Genomic DNA, 24655 nt, shown 5'->3' on the forward strand with positions numbered 1-24655 from the left:
TATATGGGCACAGCAAACAGTTGTTCACTTCTGCACCAGTAAAGCTGTCCTAAGGAGAGGAAGGTAATACAAAAGTATTTCCTCCAAAATAATCTCATCCTATGGGAGAAAAAGAACGTTTTCTTAACAAAGCACCAAAGAAAAGGCAACAACAATCCAGTCATCTTTAAGTTAAACAGCATGTGGGTAGAAAAAAATCATACCAATAAAAAAAGCACCAACCAAGAAAGATCACTGAGGCTGTTGCATTACAGGAACTTAAAGACTCAAACATATGGATAATTGTAAACAGAAAGACTAGGATGTTGTCAGTCCAAGTTGGCCAGATCTACCCTACTAAATGTCTTGTATGTATGCAAAAGTTTAGGAGAATCCTCGGAAATTGTTTATGGAAATATGTAAAGTACTGTTTGCCAGTTTTTAATTTACACATAAATATATGGCTACAGCATGTTCTATGTATTTTCTTACGCAGGCCCGGTTCAGAAAGCTACGTAAGCACATGCCTGGCTGTGACCACCAAGGCAGCTCTACCAAAGTCCTAAGCTCAGCCTGGCACGTCCCTACGTACCCTCCTGAACCGGGGGCCAGCCAGTGCCCGGTTTATGCAATGCACAGAAGCACCACAGGATGCTGGCCACCTGCTTGTCAGTGTGAAGAGGGTTTATCATGTCTTGGTTCTGTTTTCCTCCATCCTAAGTGTAACTCCCATTACTATTCCCAAGCAGTTTTACACAGGAATAGAAGACTGAAAAAGAGCCCATAAACAAGAAACCTGCTAACCTGGCCTAGGTACTACAGTTTGTTTGGATTCAGTGAAATGCTGTAATGATATTGCACTAATACTCTACCATACCCTGTAAACCTAGCTGTCAAAGTGTTCAGATTAGCACTTACGAAACAATCTGTCATTTCCATTTATAGTAGGCTTCAGAATTTGGCATCTTTGCCATAGCACCACTTTGATTTTTCCCCATTTTTAGTCTCTACAACACGGGCAATACCATGATGTTGGTAACATCTCTATAAGAGAAAAACATTGTTTGTGCCACATTCCCATTTTAGTTTATTTTCCTAAGAGTCTCTTTTTTCCTTTTCTCAGCAATCAGCTCCTGAATTCTTTGATTCCTTGTCCTTTCATAAGGTATCCTCCTCCGTGTAATGATGTTGTGCTGCGATACTTCATTATCCAGCCCATCGATTTTATAGGGAAGATCCACTGCATTGATTTCTGGGTGCTCATCAGTTGCATTGGAAGGAGGTGCACGTGTTTTGGGAACAAGAGGAGGGCTAGTGGCAGACTGTGTAGTGGACAGGCCCATGGGAGGGCTGAGGGTGGTCAGGAGCTCCTCCTCAATGACATTATTCTTATTTATGTTAGAATCTGTTACATTGTCCACCTCTGTTACGTTGCTGTACATGTTACAGGACTTGCAACACAGCTTATTGTAACCAGGAATCGAGCAGTAACGAGAGAGAACTTCCATGCGACAAAACATTGACTTGTCTCCTTGACAATGATCTTCTGAAAGAGAAAAAGGGAACAGATAAATAAAGAGCATCTTCACATTAATCAGAAAAAAGAAACACAGCTGAAGCTTTGGCAGTGGGCAGAGGGTTTGATATTTAAAGTGGGATGGGAAACTGGCAAATGAGCCTTCTGTAAGCAGAAGCAGGCTTAATATTAAACCTAAAACTCAGCTCACTCCAAGGGATGCAAAGCTGATCCGAACTGTTTGTATCAGCCCCATTCATGTTATAGACTGTAACACTCTGATTTTTGGCTTCACATTCTGGAAGCGCTACCCTGAAGACCATGCAGCCACCATGAATTCCATTACTGCGTTTGCTTAGAGTTCAAAGCACACCCATATTACTGTGTCGTTGTTAAAGCTACATTAAACCCCCAAAAAGTCATCAAGGTTTATATTGAGAAATGTTTTTCTCCCTACTTTGCTCTATTTAATGCTCTTCTGCACTCTAACAGTGAGTAACCACAGTCAAGGGTAATTTATATTTATCTGGACTGTCTCAAGAAAGTCAAGTCTTATTTCAACGTGTACTTATTTCAACCAAGTAACTCTCAGAATTAATCCATCTCCCACTGGGGTGATATTTTTGCCAGGTATCTTTATTCTGAAATCAGCAGCATTGCCTGAGCGTGTCCCTTGCTCAAGAGAAAAGGAGAGCTGATGCTTTCGGAACAACAAACTCCAGTGCAAAGGAGCCAACCCAGTCCATTAATGACTGGGAGACTCAGTAACAAGTCCTGATTTTTGTGTCACTGACCCTAAAACTGTAATAAACCAGAAAGAACGATAATCTGTCAACAGCTGTTTTGACACTCTGCACTATAATAGAGGTGTTATGGCAGATCCTGATCTTGCTGAAACAGAGCTGGCAAAATGTAGGCTAAGGTATTAAAGGTGAACTGGCCAAATTGTACTACTGTCTGAGGAACATAAATAGAAGCCTACTCTGAGATTACTCAAGCCCTTGTGATTTCTGCTCAGAGGAGGTAAAGGACCATATAAATTGGTACTGGATACATAGTGAGGGGTTAGCAGGCTCCTTGGAGAGAAAGCTACTAGTGTCCTACGCACACGCTCTACAGTTCCTGTGTCTCCAGGCTGAAGTGATGGAGCAAGGAACTATCGGGAACTGCAGTGAAGGAAAAATCCCAACACACAGCCCATGCTGAGAGAAGGAGGAGTCAAAGTGCTTGTAGGAGAGGAGAGTGCTGAGGAGAAAGGCAGAATGACCAACACTTGGCATAACGAGTAACAAAACATCTCTGTGACCAGAGTGCTGAGACAGAGATGAAATCACTTCTGCCTCTCTCCCTGCTCTTACTACATTTCCACCTACTCTTACAGTAAAGGATGACTAACTCCAATTACTCGCCTTTATTTAGAGCATACCCGATGGCAGACAGTGTGCTCAAGTCAGCCTGGTACTGGAGCTCGTATTTCACCATCCTGCTATGAATACTGACTTACCCTGTCAACAACCTTAGAGCAAAGTAGAGAACCAGAGCAGACCCAGAGATATCAAGTGAACTCGGAAAGTGTAGGTGTCGCTTCTTCACTCATCCTCAGTTAACAAAACAGGGCATTACAGGTGTTTAATTGGCAAACATATCAGTCCAAAATAAACTAGTAACGCTTGCTGCTGCTTTAAAATGCTAGTGCTGGCTGAGGAAGGTGAAAACACCTTCCCTGCATTGTATTTATGCCCCGATTGTTGCATTTGTTGCAGAAAAGCAAAATCCTGGCTCCTGTTTTTAAATGCGTCAATTCTTTTTCCTATTTGTCAAATGCTAAACTGAGATGGTGATGGAAATAAAGAACAATTTCTTCCTTAGGAACCTAAGAATAGTACCTTGGCTTTGGAGACATTTTCAAACCAGTCTTTAAGAGCTGGAACTGTTCCTACCTGCACGCACAACTCTATACAAAGGACTCCATGTGCCTATACAGCTATATATATAGATATTTACAAATGATGTAGAGCTCTCTTTGTACATTTTGCCTTGTGTTGCATGACCTCTCCAAGAAGCAAGCTTCTCCAAATAGCTTGCAAAATGAAAGCCAACAACGCTCGAATGTAGTTTCAACAAAGCAGATCTGTTCTTGGCTTTGTAAGAATCACTAAATGCACCTTTAGAAAAATGCCTTTTTTTTTTTTCCCCTGTCAAAAAATATATAATGACAAGCTTAAAATTACATGAAAATAAAACTGCATTATGTAATACGTTTAGTGACATCTGATAAGTTATATAAACAAACTCTGTAGCTTATGAATGCCAGAATGAAATTTTGATCCTCTATCCAAACCAAAATATCCAGATTTGCTGAACTTTTATTTATTTTTACTTGCAGTATGCATGACAGACTGGAAGTATATCTTCAAAACATCAGTAAGAAAAAAATAAATCAGTTTCACAGTCACTTTGGTACACATTAGTCTCATAAAAAAATATTGAAAAGCAAACTGAATTGGCACATCTTTAATATTATGGTAAATACATACAAAACACTAATAAAATATCCCTGATAAACCAAAGTGCATATAGACATAGTGCACAATGCCCAGATACCTTATTGCACCATTCTCTATAGCCACCCATCTCTTGAAACATCACTAAACATTGTCTATTTAAAGGTAACAGTCATGAATATATTTATACAGTTAAACACCAATTATTTTACATAACAGTATTCAGTGCCAGATACGTGTCTTTGCTTTTTCACCTTGTCATGTAAATTGTTAACATGTTTCAGGAAATTATCATATTAACAGCAAAAATTTAAGTATGTGATCACATGATAATGACAAATTTGAAGTGCTACACTGTTGACGACCCAAAGATTCCAAAATGCCACTTTTCCAAAAGATATGATCAAAGCAATAAGGTAGTAATATCTGCTCCAAGGCTGCGGATTTAATGTGGATACGCATCTACTATTAGTACTGACTGTCACAGATTTATGACTTGTGAATTCCAGATCTTCAATACAAACACGGAAGGTGAAGCAAGAATGCCAGTTAAATTTCAGTAAGTCAGGTCACAATCCTGTCTTGATGAAGATATGGATATGCACTGTGCAAATTAACCTCAGATTAAATTTACTGCCTTCTAATAGTTACCATTCAAGTAAAAACACTCCGTATGAAGATTAACTCAAGGTACCAGTGTACTGTTTATATTTAAAGCTGGATCTGGTAAATTAATGCCATTTACATTTCAACATTAAGGCATTTTTCTAAAATTCTTCTTCTAAGCAAAAAAAGCAATAAAAATTGAGGTAATTCTGTAGTAGTTCACACTGTTATGTTTGCCAGTTGACACAGCTATAGAGCATACACACACACACACACATACAATCGTACCAGTCAAGTCAGACATGCACATGGTGAAAAAAGACCAAAGATGTAATGAGTATAAACAGCTCCGTGCTGAGCAGCTGGAGACATCGTAGGTGAGGAAAACACCATATTGCCTCTGCCAGGTTAAGAAAAACACCACCACGCAACCTTCCACATGGACTATCCCTGTTCTGCTTCCATTCTGTTTCTAAAGTGAAAGTACGCAAAACTGGCAAAAATTGTGCAAGGGGAAAAGGAATGCAGCTCTCCTCAAGGAAAAATATCCCACGTCACCACCAGGAGTTTGGCGAGAGCGGATGGTGTCACAGCAGCACAGAAAGTACTCACAGAAACTGAGCTTCTGCCTCTCAGTGAGCCCTCCATGGGTTACAAACGTAAATGTTGAGGGTCAGGAATAAAAACTGAGCAGCAAGGGTGAGTAAAGCAATGGCACCGCAAAGGAAAATGGAATGAAAAAGTTCTTTCACTCATCAGACTACCCTGTCAGCGAACTGAAACTAGAGTTACGAGATTTAGGGGTTTTAGATAAAGGAGAACTTTAGCACTACAAGGTGTCATTATTGTGATGTGATCACATTCACAATAAGTTCTCAGTTTTGCTATCGAACTGAACATCATGAACCAGTAAGAGCCTTTTTTCACCATCACCAAGCAACAAGCAAACTGATCCCAGCTCCCTTTCAGAGGACCGCAACATACTGTGGAGATCCAACTTCACACATCCAACACTTCAAGACCTCCACCACCAGTGCTACGCAAGCTCCAGAGAAGAAAGACACCGAGCACCAAGTGCCTGGTGTGAAAAAAAGATTCAGCCCAAGATTTAAACTTGGCAAAGTCAAGGGAACTTTCCGCATAGAGAGAAGAAGAGAGCAAAAGGCAAAGTCCACATTCGATGTGGCATGCATTTAAGGGCAAAGGCAGAGTTATAAATGGGTCTTTTACTTGAAGATATTTTCTGGATGGGGTAGTCTGGATCAGGTCTTGACAGCCATTGTATCATGTAGGTTTTCTTTGAAGGATCAGAAACGTTTCCTTGAATAGAGGAAAAAAAAGATATAACACAACATATATTAGCATTAAGTAATTGACCTGTTAGAAGTGGATAAGTTAAGACCATCAGTGGGCTCCAACAGTGAAGGAGCCTGGGGAAGGATTATGACTGGGCTGTGTAGTTTTGGGCAGAGGGTTTTATTTTGCCAGTTTGGTACTGCAACAACCAACACTGAAGACAGCCTGAAGGCCAGTTCTTCAACAGAACTTCTCACAGCAGCAATAAGCATGCCCTAAGATACATCCAGTCTAGTTTAGTTACACTGCTTCTTTAAAATCTTTGTATTGGAGACCATAAATGACAGCTTGGTTCTAATTAATCAGGAATCAAAAGCTACCCTCAGAAATATATCAGGAATAAAAGAAAAATATTAATTTCTTAATTATAGGAATATATTAAATGATCTCACAAGTATCATTTGCAAGCAGCTGAAAAGCTAATAAGGATAAAGGCATTAGTGTCCTGGATTAAGTAAGAATAAATCTATTATAGCTTAAAAAAATTGAGTTACATAACCCCTAAAGACAACTTGTGCTTGACACCATGGAAAAGCAGCCTGGAACTGATGCTGGAGATGTGGAAAGCAAAGAGGCATCTTTGTACATGTACCCAGGACACCTTAACTAGCCACAACCCAGCAGCCTCTTGCCAAGCCCAGCACATCCCACATTTTGGAAGTCTGCTCTAAAGCAGGGTCATGGAGAATTGCTACCCCAGGCAGATGCAGCACACAAGTAGAAATGCAGTGAAGGCATTCCAAATAACCTAACTTTTTCCAGTAAGTAATATATGCCAGAGAAGACAAGCACTTACTTGGACATGGAGGTAGTCTGCAAACCCTTACGGTCTCCGGTTTATTTTCTTTGCAAAGGCCGATAGCATTGTCCCTGGTCCGGCACAGGACCGGGCGATCCTGCGTGCCATTGCCACAGCTGACAGAGCACTGGAAGGAGAAGCATCAATTAGACCCCAGCCACCCATGGGAAACAATGGATTAGAAATTAGTGCCAACAGGTAAATGATTGTGAGCAGAATAAAGAGCAGGTAGAAGTGAGCTTTCCCAGTGCTGACATCTTGTACGGATGGCTCACAGGGTCTGGATCATCCAGCATCACTGAAGGATGGCTTCACTGGCTGTTTCACTACCACCATCTGTCCATCTAACTCACTTTCTGTGGCATTAATAGCAGTGGAAGCAATACACTCTCTGTGTAGTTTATTGTGTCAATGCATTTGAATAGAAAGCACAGAACAAACACCAAGATTTCCTCCCCTGCGTTGTAAGAAATCAGTTGCTTGAGACCTTCAGAAAGGGACTGACCTGTGACCAGGGTCCAATTCTCCACTGTGCTGGGCAAAGCTCCCGGTTGCAAGGCCTCCTGCCCTCTGGACGGTTGTTGTTGCAGTACTTGGTATGAACAGATCGATTTGTATTATCATGCAGAGGTTGGATGCATCGGACAGATCGAACTTGATACCCTGTTTTTCCACAACTTTTGCTGCAAGGCTCCCATTCTCCTGTAACCCATCTGGGTTGGTGAAAAGAGAATAAGTTGAGTAAAATTCTCTCTCTTCTAGACTAGGTGAGCTCAAACTGTTGAACAGTAACTCTTAAACGCAGGTTTAACAAGATGTTAATACTAATTCTGATATGGAAAAAGAAGAAGATATGAAAAACCATAAGCAGTCACAGGTTATCTGATAATGTCCTTGAAAATCAGTAGTAAGACCCAGATCTTCAACATGACTCTCTCCTGTTATCTCTGAGATAAGCATTTTTCTTACTTTGCTTAATTTGCTTTGATTTTAAGCTCGCCCTTCCAAGACTGCACATAAAAATATGGTAGTTTTTATGTCAAAAGCAGCCACCAAAGGGTGCCGCTGAGCTTCCCAGGTCTTGTCACAAGAGATATGCCTTGTCTCATACTGTAGAAAGCATCAGTCATCCCCATAGCTGGTTCCCACAAGAGTGAATCCAAAACAGCTGGGTTACAAATGCAGCTCCAGCCTGGCCAATATCTGGATACTCCATGGAGCACATCCCTGGCCATGCCATCTGCTGAAGCACTGGCAAACCCAGCTGCACCATCAGTGCTCTGTGTGCTGAGCTCGGGGTAAAGAAGGGTTCTCAGCACCATAACACTCCACTGAAAATCAGAAGGTCTGAATTCATAATGTGGAAATCAGTTTGGCCACTGAAAAATGAAACCTATGGTTTGTGAGGTGCCATAGTTGAAAACTGATCATCCAAACTGGCTCAAGTATTACAGCTACAACAGAGAGCAACTTAGAGAGGAGCAACAAGGACAGACAGGGCCAAAGGAAACTTACGTAGACTACTAAAAGGTTGGTTATAATCAAATAATGGAGATAGACAGCAGTCTATAAATATTTACCAGATGTAGAGATCTCCAAGAAGGAAATACTGTCCAATATAAACAGTATTCATAGGATAAACTTAACAAAAAAATATCAAGTCTGAAGAAATATCCCAACTTTGAAGCAATTGTCCTAAAGTAGTCATAAACCCCTGGGTTTAGAAATAGTCAAGAAAGAGCATGGGCACCAGGCAATGCACTAAATGCTTGAATTAAACAAAAAGTGGCAATTTCACCCAACTTTCTCTTTGTAGCTTATTGAGAGTACACAGCTGTGGAGGAAGGCAAGCACTGTGGAGCACAATGCCATGAATCCCAAAGTGACTCCTGAGACAAAGATGGCTTTTTCCCAGAAGTGAAGAAGCAGCATATTAGTGTAGTGGGTGTCACAGAGCATCATAAAATCTTTTAAATAATTGCCTCTCCTATGTACAAGTGTGAAATGCTCCAATACCATTCTATGGAAACAGAGGTGACTAAAACATTGAAGAATCCAAGTACAATTTAGGATCCTACTGAGTCTTTGTGGTACCTGGGTCCAATTATATTTACAGCTGAAAGACAAATACAGTCCTTTCCAGAGAGCCTGAGATACAGTTAGGTCATTACTTCAATTTTCCGATAAATAAATGTTAAACCATGACCCATGCTGAGTTTATGGGGCACAGTTTCTTGACTTTTCTCTCTTTCAAATCTTTTTGAAAGGAAGTTAGGAAATATTGTGTGGTATGTTCTACTTCTTTACTGTGCTTCCTGGAATCTAGACTTGGTCCCCAGAGGTAAATGCTAGGATCAACGTACTCCTTTCTTGCTGCAGTAGCAATACAAGGAATACATGAGTCCTACATGTGGCAGAAGTAACCTGCTGCCAGTCAAAATGTGAATTAAGGTGTCCATAACACTTGACTATGTCTAGCAAAGATGAAGGTGCACCAGGCTTACAATGCTGCACAAGAGCAGCTGGAGAAATCTACCAGGTCAAATATTCTTGCCTGTGTTTAAATGTCCAAAAATATGCTGAGAACTTTAGGAAGATTTGGATCTGAGAGCCTGTATGACCTTGGTTTTCTTATGTAGCACTCCGTAAATTTGTTCTTACATGGTTAATTCACACTGCGTAAAATCAACTAGTATAAATTGAATTTATGTCTATTTTTTATTACCTCAAGATGGCCTGAACACAAAAGTCTGGATCAAGACAGCACTTTTTTTCTAATCCAACTTATTTCAGAAGTAATAAGAACCAGCAGTCCCAGAAATAGTATTTCTACAAGCAGAATACAGCACCCTCACCGTTCTGGTTCTTTATGATGCGTGGAGGGGAAGCTAAAGTCACCTTCTTTCAGGTGACAAGTGCTACCTGGGTACAGAGCCTGCTGCAGTGCTGGTGGGCAGTGATGCTTACATTGGCTGGGAGCACTCCTGGAGGTTGCACACCCTGCGAATGGGCTTCGGCTTCTGGATCAACTCGCAGTAACTCCGATGAACCATCTTGTGGTCTGTCTTCCTCCGGCAGCCGTATTTGGTGAACTGGTAGCCTGAAGAAAGACACTCCTCTTATTGTCAGTACTGGCAGATCTTACACAGGACTGAGGTTTCAAACAAACTGCACATACGCTGTCAAAGGTTGCAGTTGGAACTACAGGTGAACACGCTACATAAGGAACTGTAAATTGCAATGAATGAACACTTATTCATGCAGATTTCGCACCCAGAATTGTTCTGCCCTGTGGCACCTTGAGGTTTGGCACCCTGGCAGCTTGGAGACCTTCATCCAAATCTTGCATATTGATGCAATTTTTCAGTTTCACACACATAAATCAGGAATGAGCCACCCCACATCTGCCCCCAAACCTATTTCAGACAGATTTTTAACTCCATTCATTATTTCTCTATTTCTTGACTTAAATAAAACGCATAGTCCTGGTCTCCCTAACGTCTTGTGGAAATGAATTCCACTCGTACTGTTCATTCTCTCTCTTAAATGGGTCAGAAGAAAAATGTCTTAAGTGTCATCAATTCTTTTAATCAATTTTTGGGTTTTGTTTTTACCTCCTCCACAAGGTTTTGAACACTGGGACCACTTCTTCAAAGCCCATTCATATGACACCGAATCCTCTTCCAAAACGTTATTGTTATCTACATTCAAGGAATCTTCGTGGATCATGTACTTGTAAGTCAAAGATACCTTTGCACTACCATGAGGAATCACCTAGTAAGCAAAACAGATGTAGGGAAAAAAATGAAAGACTCATATCAGGAGCTATGTGAGATGACGTGAAATAGCAATCATCGTGGCTCAGACAGGAAAACACCCCCAGAGGGATTTAAACCTTTTAGCTGCACTCAACACATTTTTTTTCTCCTTATGATAAAGTATCTCTATCCTTATGACACAGAGTTTCTAAACTGCGTATTAAGAAAGACTGTTGTTGATTTAGACTTATTTCTCTTGCCAGCATTGGACTGACTTCATGATACTAAATATTTTCCATATCCCATCATAAAGGAAGGAAATGTACTAAAATGATAATGGGTAGTTGCACTGAAAGACAAGGCAAATTCAAGTGCACAGATAACTGAAAGCAGTGAAGAAAATTGCTTATATTTCTGATAAAACACAAATGTTCTTATGATAATCCTGGGAATTCTGTGAAGTGTGTTACTTAATCCTGACAGAAATATAAACTACTTAAAGTTTTTGCTATCACACTGCACTAAGACAAATCCAAGAAAACAACTCAATGTGAATAAAGTGCAAAACATTGGTCCTTTGAAAACATAATATTATTCCTCCTTTGACAGCCAGCTAGTGTAGATCAACATATTACAGCTGCTTTTTGAACCAACCTTCCCCTATTCATTGTAGTCTATCGTTTGCTGGTTTGCAATGAATAAAGGCTATAGTCAGGTGGGTTTGGGAACTGCAGAACCGGCTGTGTCCTGAACAAAGTGAGCCTGGAAGCACAAGAATCCTGCATCTGCCTTTGCAGGATACCTTTTCAAAACACAGACAGGAGGAGGAGCTTTTAGATACATCTGATACAAACCATTTCGATCTTTTTTAATCTACTGCTCACATGTCAGATATGGTAAGTAATCAGGAGAGCCTTCACACAGTGGCCATTTGCTAAGCCATCTACAGGAAATAATCAGGAGAGCTGGTTGCTCAACACATAACCTTTACTTAGAAAAGCTCTTGTACAGAGCAATGAATTAGGAGAAAGGAATTAACATGCATCTTACTATTGTCTTAGAACTGAAGCAGATGTCTTCTTGTAACTCACAAGAGGAATCTAAAATACATTATAGCACATTACGGCTCTGTAACCCTGACATTATGTTCCATAGAAGATGGTTTTCATTTGACTTACCAGAATAACTATTCCATTACGCAGCGGCCCCATGGTCTGCACGGTTTCTCTATCATCATCATTCCGATATTCCCACTCCACACCCATGTCAATAAATACTTTAGAGTCTGGCACGTAGTTGTCTTCGCTGAGAATGAACTTCCCCGTTTCACGATTTTTAATTGCTAGGAACAACATAAGAAAAGTGAACATGAGAGGTTCGCTTCTCATCTCAAGTTTTGTTCTGCTCTTGTCCCAGGGGAAGAAGCTGACAAAGCCAGCGTGTCTTTTCCCTCTGTTCCCTCACAGGTTTGGAAAGACTTTTTCAGGTGTTTCACTCAACTGTCAACGCTTTCCTGCTCAGCTCCAGAAACATCAATCGTCCTTTTTTATCTTTTTCATAGCCTGCCTTGCCAGTGAAATGAGGCCAGCGCGGCCGCACCGCATGCGTCCCTCTGCCTGCTCCCAGCTAACAACTTCTAAATCCACCAGCCAAATCTGAGCCAATTTGAGAGCTGGTGGGGGTCCCACTGCTACTCGGCTCTCTCACATGTTGTAAGGCAGCTCAGGGGGCTGTTGCTGCTCCATGAGAGAAAGGCTACTGGGCTAACCCCACAGCAAGAGAGAGACACTAGAAATTGCATTTATTCTCCAGCTCAGATCCAGCCCTGACATGAACATGGCCCTGCTTGAGCTCGTGTTGCTTTGCAGGCACCTGCCATTGCACACAGTGCCCCATTCCTCTGGTTCAGCTGCCATCAATGCCCAATCCTTCACCTGGAGACACTTCAGCCACCTTTGTATTAAGACTCTTGGTTTTATTTTGAGATGGAAAATTTGCTCTCCTTGTTAGAAGCAGCAGGGACTGTTTGTTATTTAATACCACATTTTAACTCCCTTCTGTCTCTAGCGGCTACCTGAGCATCTTGCACCCTCAGCACTGGCCTTGACAGAGAACAAGCTGTTCATGTCCCCTGTGCATTGCTTGCCCCACACCTCAAGAACTTTGTTTGAATCAGCGCACGATCATTCTCCTGATCCACGGGGCCAGGCTGCTCTGAGCAGCAAGGGAAGCAAGTTGGGATGACTCAGGACACAATTAAACCATTCACTATGAATCTACTTCCAATTAATAACAGCCTCCTAGACACTGCTTCCCATTGATTACAGGGCATGGCGAAGAACGGATTTCAATTACTTTCTAAGTTGCTGGATTGATCGGGCAGCCTCGCATCAATACTGTTACCAACGGGGCAGACCTGAAATGGATTTGGATGTAGCTGGGAAATGACTGAGGATGGGAAGCCCGTTACGAAATGCACATGAAGACAATGCATTGCACCCTGTTAACGTAGTTCAGCTCTTCTTCCAGCAGCTTTCACACATGCACATGCCAAAGCAGGGATCTTCTGGCTAGGACACTGGGGAATCCAGCACAGGAAAATCAAATTGCCGAACAAGTTTCCTAACTTAACATACTTAAAGGAGGTATGTGGTGTGGGAAGATAATGGGTAAACAAATGCATAAACACATTGTCAGGATCCCGAGACAAAAATAAACAGCAGGAAAAAGATATTCTGACTGAAAGTTTTCCTACTTGTTGCATACTTACCGAGATTATGACTGGTGGCGTCTGTTTCCTGTATAAGTAAATGTCTTGCACCAACAGGAATTTCAAACATCTTAATGTGCCCTTTATTGTAGTATTTGAAAAGACAGAAACTGGTTAGTTTGCCTCAAACAGTAGGAGTCTGTCTTAAGTTTTTAAATAAATCTTGGTTTTCAAAAGCAGGGTGTATTACAGCAAGTTGAACCTAATCCAGCATCATTCTCATCCCTATTTCTGTGCCAGGTGATGGAACAAAACAGGGACAAAGGGCTTTGGGTCAGAAGAAGAATATCTTAAGTGTCATCAACAGACTTTACTTCAGACTAGAATGGGCTTCGAGTGCCATATGCACCCCGAGAGACTCCATGCCAGCTCCTGTCTGACAGTGAGTGATGATGACATATTATTGCAGCACTCCAGTGACTCAGATCAGCTGAGTGACAGCAGCAGCACAAATAAGTCCACAGCTCTCCAACAAAGAGCACTGAAGGCCTCCTCTATGCACGCATGCACGGGCCCTGGTATCAGGAGGCTTAACTGACTACTGGACAAAAGTCTTGTTCTCAAATTCTAGACACATCTCAAAGGCAAGTCCAGAGAGATTGATTGGAATTAGTTATGCTGTAAACAATTTGTGATTGCTCTGGTACTTTCAATGAAACAGAAGAGCTCAAACACTAATACCCTGAATTCCCCAGGACAAAACACACTGAATGCACTGACCTTGCTTCTTTGGTATTCTTGAAAATGTCCCTTTCACCACTTTGCAGTGGGAATTATCTCCTCCACAAACACCACACTTATCTTCCTGCTTCGTGGAACCTATGACCCTGTCACATCCAACTTTCTGTGCACAAAAGAGAAAACCAGTCATTCCCATCTATCCACACTACAATTCAAATGAGACTTCCCGTCAGATATCAACCCCAGGCTTCTGCTTCAGAAAAGATGTATAAATTGTAGTATTTTCCTGGAAGATCAATATCGAAACAGATTTTAATACTTCCAGTTCTATAATAGCTGTCAATCAGGTGATTATATTTTTAGATTATACTTCACAGTGGTCCTTTTACTGAAGGAAAGCAGCACAGTTAAGGAAAACTTCTTAAGCCTCAGCTTATCTTAAAGCAGATGCCAGGAGAATCAAGGCATCGATGTGAGGATAAGCACCTCCACCAGTGCATTGCTAAGTCAGAGCCTCTAATTCCATTGAAAGATGACCTGCAGCAGATCCCAGCTTAGAGGAATGGTCATTGATTTTTTAAAAATAGCATGATTAAATACAGAGAGAATGTACATCAGCCGCATCTTAACACCACTTTCCTTGAAAGCTGCTGCATGTACCCATTTCATTGTACATTCCACCCCCACTCAACCTCAGCAGAATGCTAATTGTAATAGCTCATCTTCAAACACTGCATTAAATATTACTTGTGTAGGTAGGTGCTGTTGGAATTGAGTCACATGCAACGTGATGGCAACTGTGAATATCACGCATAATATTGTGACAATAATCCTAATGAAATGTCCTTATTGCCCAAAGTGTTTTTATACTTAATTGAATAGTCATTCTTGGAGAGAAATACTCAAGCTACTGTTTTAATTGTTTTCATAGTACTAAGCTCTGAAAGAAGCCACCAGAAGCTTACCAAGCAGTCTCCCCGCACGCAGATGCTGTAAGCGTCCTTGTAGGAGCAGCGGGTCCCATCATGCACCATCCTTTTCATATACACCACATCCCCTGTTTCCTTTGACTCACAATACAGGTGGCACCTTTCTTTAGCTGAAAAATAAAATGCCCCAAATTGCATGTGTTCAGTTCAGTTGCTGACTCTGTGAACAGCACTTTCAATAGTGTCTCTCTCCTTCCTCGCATACATCACAGAACGCAACACGGTATACCATAAATCATCGATGCTTATCCCCTTTCAGAGGCTATGTGATCATTTGGAAGCTGCTGAATCATAAGGCATCCATATTTCATGATTAGGAGACAGTCTCAAAAATAACTAATCGTTTACTTTGATGGGGGAGGCCTCTATTTAATCCTTTGTTGGATGATGCAATTTGGCAGAGGTTTCCGCAGTCTGCGACATGACTATCTGTGAGAGATGCGGGTTTCCGCATCAGTTTTGCCTGCACTGCACTGAAGTCTGAAGAAAGCACAAATCATTTTGTCATTAAAAGCAGCTGTTGGACACAGAGTGAATCTGGCATCCAAAATGTCTTCAGAGACAGCTGGGCTGTACTGTTTCCTCCTAAATATGAAGTTAATTCTTCCTCATTGTTGGACTTGTATTTGTGACAGTTTAAATCATTAAGCAAGATGAGATGTCAAAGAGATTCAGAAAAAAACCACACTTCTTTACTGTTAACACATGCACAAATAGCCAGACAAGCGTACCTCTTTCTCCTAATCTCTTCCAAAGAGCTAAGAACAAAAAATAAACCTGAAATGACTAGTCAGCGGCTGAATAAAATTGTATTCCACCAGTGTATTAGTGTATAACATTTTACCCGTCCTTCTTGCTGTCCTGAGCACCGCAATAGGATTCACTATGCTTTCCTTGGCAATGAAGAGCAGATAACCTTTCTGTTAGATAAAATAAATAAAGATTCTGCTAGCTGGGACACTTTCTGCCAACATTTAGAACAGTAACAACCTTTCCATTATAGCAGTTCAATTAAAATAAATCTTCAAAGGCCCACTGCATTTTTCCCCTGTACAGTTCCATGTCGCCTGCCCTCTTTTAATAAAGTCCTTGTTATTGCTGTTGATATCCTCATGGCATCTGGGTATTGGTACATCAGAGACCTCTGTTATGGCTCCCAAACAATGCCAAGATGTCATGTAAAAAATGTAGGGACTAGACTATTAAGACAGGTACTTTACTTTTCTTTTGATGTAGATTATTAATAGGGGACTATTAAGACCATAATAATCGCAGAGCTAATGTATTTGAATAGGTTAGAAACATTAAACTGTGCACAAGACACAGATGTGCACACACCCCCCCCTGGGTATGTACCCACACCCACCCCAGGCATGCCATACATTCACTGTGCATGATTAAATTATCAGAAGGTCTGACTAGGTGCCAACAACTCTACAAGAGCTTTATTTCAGAGAGGATTCTCTTCCCATTGTTCCATGGGAACAGTAAATGTGCAAGTGCTGTTAAATTGCTGTTAATTGCAAAGAATTATCTTCTTTCTGTTCATGGTGTTGGGCATAGTAGAGGTGCACATGACCCTGTGCCTGTCTGTTCCCTCCTCCCCATATGTTTCCACCCCATTTAATAGAGGCTGGGAGCTAACAGCCAATGTCACTACACTGCTCTGGCAGATGCATGGCACAGGAGTATGTGAGCCCAGTGGGGAATGGGAGATGGGGTGCACAGGGGGCTTAGAGCGGGAGATAGGTGATGGCACAGCCTGGCTCAAGCACACACTGGGGTGTCCCCAGCTCAGCAGCTTTTCTCTGGCCAAGGGATAGGATGCTCCTCTCTGTCCCCATCACATGCACAATGTGCCAGACACATCCAGCTGAGCTTTGTGTGAAGTGTATGGATTTATGCCACTTTTGAGCCATGACTGTATTATCTGCACAAAGTATATCACTGATAAGCCTTATCTTTACAAAAAGGAGTTTAAAATATATTAGAGTTCAAGCATAAGCCACCCTCTGGCCATGGTTTCACACAAAAGCTGTTCCCTTTAATAACCCTGCACAGGTAAATGTAACTCTAAAGGTGGCTGCACTTATACCAAAGTTATAGGGGAAACCAGCAGTGCCCAGTGATCAGTGCTCAGACATCAGCGAGCTGGTTTCTGACCCAGAAGCCATTGAATTTAAAAGAAAAACACCTGATTTGTTCCAGTGGTCTTTGCAGCAGACTGCTCCAAAGGCTAAAGCAGAAGCAAAGGTCCCGCAGGCCACACAGCGTTTGTCCCCTCTCCCTGTGCCAGCAAAGCTATTTCATTAAATTAAGCTGTGAGGCTGCAACTGTGCCTCTGAAAACCCCAGATTGCACAAGATGGCATGAAAAGAATGAGAGAACCCTGAGAACTTTGTTTGGGAACAAAGTCAGGCGAATTAATTACAAGGAATTTGCTATTAACTTCTGGCAGAGTACCCTCTCACTGGAATGCAAAGCGATTCACCCAAAGTGACCCTTCCCCTCCCAGGATGGGTGCCTGGCTGAGGACAAATTGGGTGCCCAGTACCTGCTTCTTGCCAGGCCAACCCTGCCTTGAAGGACTCATCATTCAAATGAATTGACCAGGTTGAAAAATAGCAAGCAGCCAGCCCATACTGGTGTCAAACAAGTTGAGAACCATTTTCTCAGCATGTTTTCAACACAACATGTTGCCTTTGTGGCCCAAATCGACCAGGTGCACCTTTATTGACAGTTAAGCAGAGGCATTAATGGGAAAAGGAACATTTCTGTTCTAAGATGCAATCTCTGCTGAGATGCCAGCACATCAGCCTGATCATGCTGGTTCAGACCCAGCACCCATCCAATCCAGCACCTTCCTCCAGCAGTGCCAGCAGTGTTTGCAGGAAGATGTAAGAACAAACCTGATACTTTTCTCTGAATATTCTTCAAGTTTCTCACAAACTGCAGCTAAATCTCCCCTCTTTCAGTTTAAAGCTATTCCCCCTTATCCTGTCACTACACACCCTTGTAAAAGGTTTATTTAAACCTTCTCTTCTCCAGGCTGAACAAGCTCAAGTCTCTCAGCCTGTCTCCACACAAGGGGTGCTTACCTCTCTTTGTATAATTTTTACCTCTCCTTATATGATTTTTATTCGTGTTTGCAACCAATTTTACTTTTCATAGGAAAAAGTGACCACTCACCATCAACATGTTCATAGGGGAGCCAGTGGTGTTTTGTGTTCTGGTACTCAAAGTAAGGATCCCACTGCCGACACTGCTCCTCCCTGAAATCTTCCAAGTCCTTAGGACAATCCTGAGTGTTGCACAGCTGGAACTCATAGCTTGGCCCCACACACGTACGGCCTCCGTTGGCAGGACTGTGGAAGGAGAGAAACCCATGGTTAGTTTTATCATTAATGCATGAATCAAGCATCTATAAAACCCTTTGAGGAGCAATTTAATTTCCCGCCATGATGAAGCCAGCTGTGGATTTCTGATATGGAATATATTTATTTCCTTAAAACACCCACTGTCACTATATAGTCCTTAAAAAGCAATCTCCTGCAAGTAAAGCCTTAAACCACTTGACAAAGGTATGAAAAGCCATTTTCTTGGTGCAGCCCAGGAAAGGAAAGCATGAGCAGCTGAAGCAACTCATTCATATTCACCCCTAAGCCAGCAGCAAATCCAGAAACAGCCCAGCTCTGTGCTGCATCCCACGGGCAGATAAGCAGCACTGTTGGCTCTGGCACCACAGAGCTCAGGAGTGGTAGCTGGGTTTGCACTCTCTTCCAGGAAACACAGAAAACATTTGCAGTAGTCCGTTAGGCTTTTCCGACATGAAAATAGATTTTACAACTAAAATTGTGCCCACAACTATAAAGGTCACTTTCATGTTGCCAATGTAATAAAGGCTGAAATGAGAACTGGTAGTTTTGTTAAAAGAACAATTTCCATCAGAAAATGCTGCTTCATAAAACTCAATTTATTTTGTTTTAATCAATGATTTGTAAGACCAGTCAATCACTTTATCAGCACAAACTGAGAAAGTCATTGTTAAAAATTACTGTGGTAAATTACTCTGCCTGGTAAAAGCATTTAATTCTGACAATTACCTCAGTTCTTGCTCTTAGGATCTTCACATTTTATGATACAGCAATAAGATAGCAATGATGATACACTTCATATCATTTGTACATACCAATCTTTATTAAATATACTTCCAATGTTGCTGAAATTAAGTCATTCTACATTATCTCGGTAAGCCATATCAAAGTTATCAAAGCAAAACAATTCAATATCACTAAAATTAACTTTGGGGAAGGTTCTGATCTCTGGAGCTTTGTTCCAACTTGGAATGAAAACACTTTGAAAATATTTTAAGACCTTCTTGTTGAACTATCCAAAAAGTGATATGCCAAAACAAAAGTTTTTAAAAAATATATGCATTTTAACCCACCCCCCCCCAGCAATTCATTACCATTCTTTCCTACTCACATATTAATACAAGACATATATAGGGCCCTAAACTTTTACTAATGTTTTATGCAATAGCATAATAGCGTTTTCAAGATCTTTGTAACCTATAAGCAGCTTTATAGATGGATAAACCGAGAAATAAAGATGATTTGTGACTTGTTAAGGGCCAAAAGTAGAATTTATACTATAGAACATATACTATAGGTCAGATTTAACAAGCACCACTAGTGATTTAGCAAAGATTCTCACCATTCATCCACTCCACATCAAAAGGACATATAGGTCCATCCATACTTACTGTGGATTGTCACACTGTCGTGTCCTGTACTTCACTCCGGTGCCACACGTGCGAGAACAAGAGCCAAACTTACTCCATGCCCCCCAGTGTCCATCCTGCTTCAGGATGTCTGGGGTTAGCCAGATGCAGTGGCCTTTAAAGCAATGCTAAAAGACAAAATTATATGTCAAAATGAGTAGATGATGAAATTATGATGTGAGAAGCTGTAGTACAAGAGATTTCGTTTTAGGCACAAATTCTGGAATTTTTATTCACCTCTGCAGCAGCAAGTAGTGATACTCACTGTCAGATCATGCCCATGATTCCAAACTCACTCAGATTCTATACACTTACATGTGTTAAGTGTGCACATATATTCTTGCAGGATTCAAAGTTACCAAGTTTGTTAAACCGCTCTCAGAATTACATTCCTTCATCACCTGTCTGCAGCGGTGATTTCAAGATAACTGATAGAGATTCATTTAAGGGAAATGACAGAATCACAAATCCTAGGATTCTGTCTAAAGGTAAAATTCTGCCTCTGCCATCACATGCAGCCGCTTCAGACAGCAGCAGCATGAGCTCCTGTTGCAGCACTGTCCTTCCCAGCAGCTCCTAACTCAGCACATAGATTCCTGCACTAAATGTGACCAGCCAAGTGGCATGAAATTAAAACCAGCTCACATTTTAGATATTAGAGCTATTAAATAAAGAACTCTTGCAGTCCCTGTGGAGATCTTGTATTAAAATTGACCACAATACCAGGAAGTATTCATTAGGGAGCAGCCCTGCACAGTCCCACTTCTGGGCAGTTAATCGTGCCCTACTAGGCTTTCCCTTTACCTGATTTTTAATACAGTCATTCTACAGAGGTTGAAACACATAATTTACTGCATTCCCTAAATCTATAAGGTATTGGCAGATTTCTTTAAGAGCCTTCGTAACTTCAGTACTGATGCTCTCTACCATCTCCTCTCATTAAAGAAATCTGCTAATGCCTTCCCACCAATTCCTTCAGTCCCTAACCAAGGAATTTTTACTTAGCTGAAGTCAGCATGAATTCTTCCTAAGGATCACAAATTCTAGCCCTTTCTAGCACTATTTCTGCTTTCATAAAATCTAACTGATGAAGTGAGGGTGCTGGAAAATACTTCCAGCCCAACAAATGACTTTGCATTAGACTGTCGCAGTTTGCCTGTGGTAACGTTACTGTTGGGGTGAGAGCTCTGGCTCAGGCACACAGATGGCTATAACAACAAGTGCAATCAGTCACTTACTTTCCTTAACATTCAAGTCAACAACAACATTTTACACAGCTTAACAAGCCCTGGAACGCAGGAATTTGGCAGGCAGCACAAGCCAAGCATATGGCTAAATGCATGCTGCCAGCAAAAACAAAATCAGAAAACATATAACAGGAGAGTGTTCTGAAGCATAGAGTGATTAGTGATCTGGAAGACAAATTCAAAAGTGATGGATAATCATTAATAATGCTGAATTAAGGAGAGAATCATCAGTAAAATAGTGACAAGACACAGCTTACTGATTTGCTACCCTGCTCCATGACTTTTTTCATGTAATTTATTTTGGTGCTGATTTGATTGGACAAGGAGTAGAAAAGAGAGGAGAAATTAGGTTTTGACTATTCGTTCTTTCTCATTACTTCAAATATTCAAAGTCAAAACCTAAGAAATAGATGAGTAACCACAAAACCAATTATACAAATCCTGCTCCAGAGCTGTAATGGGCAGATTTTTCTTAGCTGTTTGACAGAACAAGAGATAATTCAGCAAAGCATAAAAGAAATGCAAAATGCTAATATGTCCTTTGCTTTTCTCTGTTTTGAAGCTCAGTGCTGTACCCTTCAGGGACTGTTTACTTATGGCTTTAGAGAGGTTTGTTTGAAGGAACAGTTTGAGTTGTTGGGCCCTGCGTAGCAATGGGACCATTCAGAGATGCAGAGGAAGCTGGCAATGCATCAGCTTGTCAATACAAGTTTCAGTTGGGTTTGGAAGCAGATGAGATGTGACAGCTCCTGATCTGTGCTTGCTTACACATTTTTTTATCAGGGTTCTGCATCCTTCAGGTGTTAAGTTCCACAGCAATCACCAAATCTGTTTCAAGAGGCACAGAGCGTATGTTTGTTATGTGATGATCCAGGATCCAGCACTTGGAGGAGAAAGAGAGACATGTGATGTTGTGTTCTCCAACCTCTAGAACAGGGGGATGTGGGTTTGCAACAACCACTAATAAACCACCTATTTGACACTGCGACTGGTCCCTGAACTGGAAGGCAAACATGGAAAAGTCTTACTGACTTTGGTGTGTAAAGGAAAGAGCAGCACTGATTTTTACTGGAGAAGCTGGTCATACGCCGATTGTCAGGAAGCTGAGGCAGAGCTATTAGGAGACAAGCATTTGTATAATATGAGTCATCCCCAGCTCTGCCTTTTTGTTTGTGGATTAAAAGAAAGGAGCCTACATAAAACAAAATGATTCACAACCAACTCTTACTCTGTGCAGACCCATGCAAGAAAAGGCATGAGAAGGTAAAACCAGAGATGGAGCAATATCCAGTGTAATAAGGGAAGCTAGAGCCAACCCTTCCTATTGCTACTACATTAACTACACAATCAGGCGGAAAAGAGCCAATTTCAACTACTATTCCCTTCATAAACAGGGGGTTTCATTTAAGGAGTGAAGTATATTAAAGCAATTTTTTTAAAATGAGAATAAAACCCCTGGTTGAATGCAAGTTGTTTTCTTAATGGAAGAGAAGATGACTTCTTGCAGTCTCGCCTATTTTTCTGGCAAACAGGACAGTCCAAAACAAGTGCAATTTCCAGGAGAGGAAGCTTAAATCTCTTGCAGTAAAACATTCCACTGCTGTTTTCAGCAGTTCTTTGAAACAGCTGCTGTAGATGCCAAAAAAAGAGCCAGTGTGTTCCTGTGGGCTTAACACATCTGCAAGTTAGTATTTCAAGAAAAGACTTGCAGATCTTTCATGGATAACTACCTATTTTATTTTGGGCAGCAATTCGCAACTTTCCTATCTCCTTGCTTGACACGCAGTTACCTATAGGTAACCCCTCCTATTGCATCATGGCTGGTGTCCCTCAGCTCTCTTCACTGTCCTGAGATCATATCAGGAGAAAGTTACTTATTTATTTGCATTTCCCATCACACGCAAGCTGGCCCGCTCTGCTCCATCTGTTTGGGAATAATTAGTTTCAAGGGATAAACGGAAAGCTCTAACACTAAAGCCTACCCTGAGCCAGTAAAAGTTTCTTCAGTGGAGAATCAAGTATTCTCACTGTTTCTGTGGTGACTAACACTGCATACACTTACCCATCTGTCTCCTGTCTCCAAGAGAAGCTGAGGTCAGCTTTCTCAGTGGGAAATTATCTGGATTGCTTTGAGAACACATTAGTGTTTTCAGAAACCTTTTTTCTCAGTCCATTTTCCTTCTCAATAATATCTATTTATTTCAATGTTTAATCATTCCCTTCCTTTCCTGACAAACTAAAAAATCATTCCAAGTTTGACTTACATCCTCTCATTAGCACAGTGCAAGGAAAGAGAAGACCTGCGAGATTTGTGCTGGATCCTTGGCACATAACCCAAATCCAAAAGCAACATCAGCTTGGTTGGCAGAAGCAGGTACCAGGCTTTTACCTCTCTCCAAGAGAAGAAACAAAGGAAGCTCAGGTGGTGCAAACCTTTGTGCTAGTCACTGCAGCAAGCAGATGGACCCGAGCATGCGATGTCCTTGCACGTATGACCCTGGGTTTTATTTCTGCCCTGTGGAGAGGAGTTACCTACTTCAGCTGATACAAATGGCTCCCCAGAAGAGTAATAGCTTAAAAGAAAGGGAACAAAAACTGATGCTACATTTCTGAAGGTTGCTTGGCTTCAGAAGCCTGAAGCTAACGGTGGAGATGACAGAACTGAATACAGTAAATAAATTATCAGCTGAAAGCATATGTTTTCTTTTAATCCACAGAATGCTATGCAGTTAATCTCTGCACAGTTACGTCTCATCTGCATGGTTTACTACAGCAATTTATGGAGTGTCTTTGACTTCACATATTAAGACTCTGACCCTCCATGTGCTTAACTTTACACAGTGGAGTAATTTCATGGAAGTTAATGTGAATATTCAGACACAGAAGTAATTGCAAATTGCTGCGTCATCAAAGCTTCACAAAATGGACAGAATCTTCCCTCTTGCTATTGAAAACTCAATCTAGTTTAAAAAATCAGGCTGGGAGCAATATAAAATATTCCATTTCCTTTAAGATTCTATCAAAATAGTAGTTTTCTTCTCTGGCTGGGAAGGTCCAAGAGAACGTTTTATTTTTCTCTCCCTAGACCCAGAAAATTATTAGTTTGCTGCCAATTAACATAATGGTTGTTCAGTGCCTCCATTTGCACAAGGACACCTATTAAAAACTTTCTGAAACAGCAAAACCTCACTTGTTTGGCAACTTCTTTCAAATAACCACATGCAAAGAAGAGCTTACATACATTTACATATATTTACTTAAATATACATCTATATGTGTGCATACATGCATACATACACATATATAGACAGCATTACAAAGTCTAATCTTCCTTCCATTTCTAAGGGCCAGTGCTTAGGTCCAAGACACAACCTGGGTGTGAAGACATAACACTTATCAGCGTGCTTGTTGATAAGGTACTATGGACCTAATGTCTCCCGTCACTGTTCTTGCCCCAGTTAGGAAGGAGGCAGCTGGACTGGATTCTCCTCAATAGCATCTGCTAAGCTTGGGAAAGTGAAGAGACCAGTTATCAGTTATGTGAACACCAGGCTTAGGTGCAAACATCTACGCACCATACGCTGCGTTAGTCTCGGGAACATCGCTTTCGCTTCTGGCATTCGGTCCCCTCAGCTGCTGCAAAGCCAGGATGTTTCTTTGACACATC

At 41.2% G+C, this 24655-nt stretch overlaps 1 protein-coding gene across 1 annotated transcript in view; it reads right to left on the minus strand.

Annotated features, from left to right (window-relative positions):
• Positions 1–1061: 1061 nt before the first annotated feature.
• Positions 1062–24655, minus strand: part of ADAMTS2 (ADAM metallopeptidase with thrombospondin type 1 motif, 2) — a gene marked incomplete at its 5' end in the record, with an annotated part of 171800 nt that continues 148206 nt past the window's right edge. The window contains 12 exons of the mRNA XM_010023078.1: positions 1062–1525; positions 5836–5925; positions 6758–6887; positions 7266–7473; positions 9728–9860; positions 10375–10534; positions 11697–11860; positions 13289–13369; positions 14009–14132; positions 14935–15068; positions 18148–18323; positions 19724–19869. Of these exons, the coding sequence (XP_010021380.1) occupies positions 1062–1525; positions 5836–5925; positions 6758–6887; positions 7266–7473; positions 9728–9860; positions 10375–10534; positions 11697–11860; positions 13289–13369; positions 14009–14132; positions 14935–15068; positions 18148–18323; positions 19724–19869 (2010 nt within the window). The remainder of the gene's footprint in view (positions 1526–5835; positions 5926–6757; positions 6888–7265; positions 7474–9727; positions 9861–10374; positions 10535–11696; positions 11861–13288; positions 13370–14008; positions 14133–14934; positions 15069–18147; positions 18324–19723; positions 19870–24655) is intronic.

Source organism: Nestor notabilis, unplaced genomic scaffold (assembly GCF_000696875.1).
Source record: "Nestor notabilis isolate BGI_N333 unplaced genomic scaffold, ASM69687v1 scaffold2811, whole genome shotgun sequence".
Lineage (NCBI taxonomy): Eukaryota > Metazoa > Chordata > Aves > Psittaciformes > Psittacidae > Nestor > Nestor notabilis.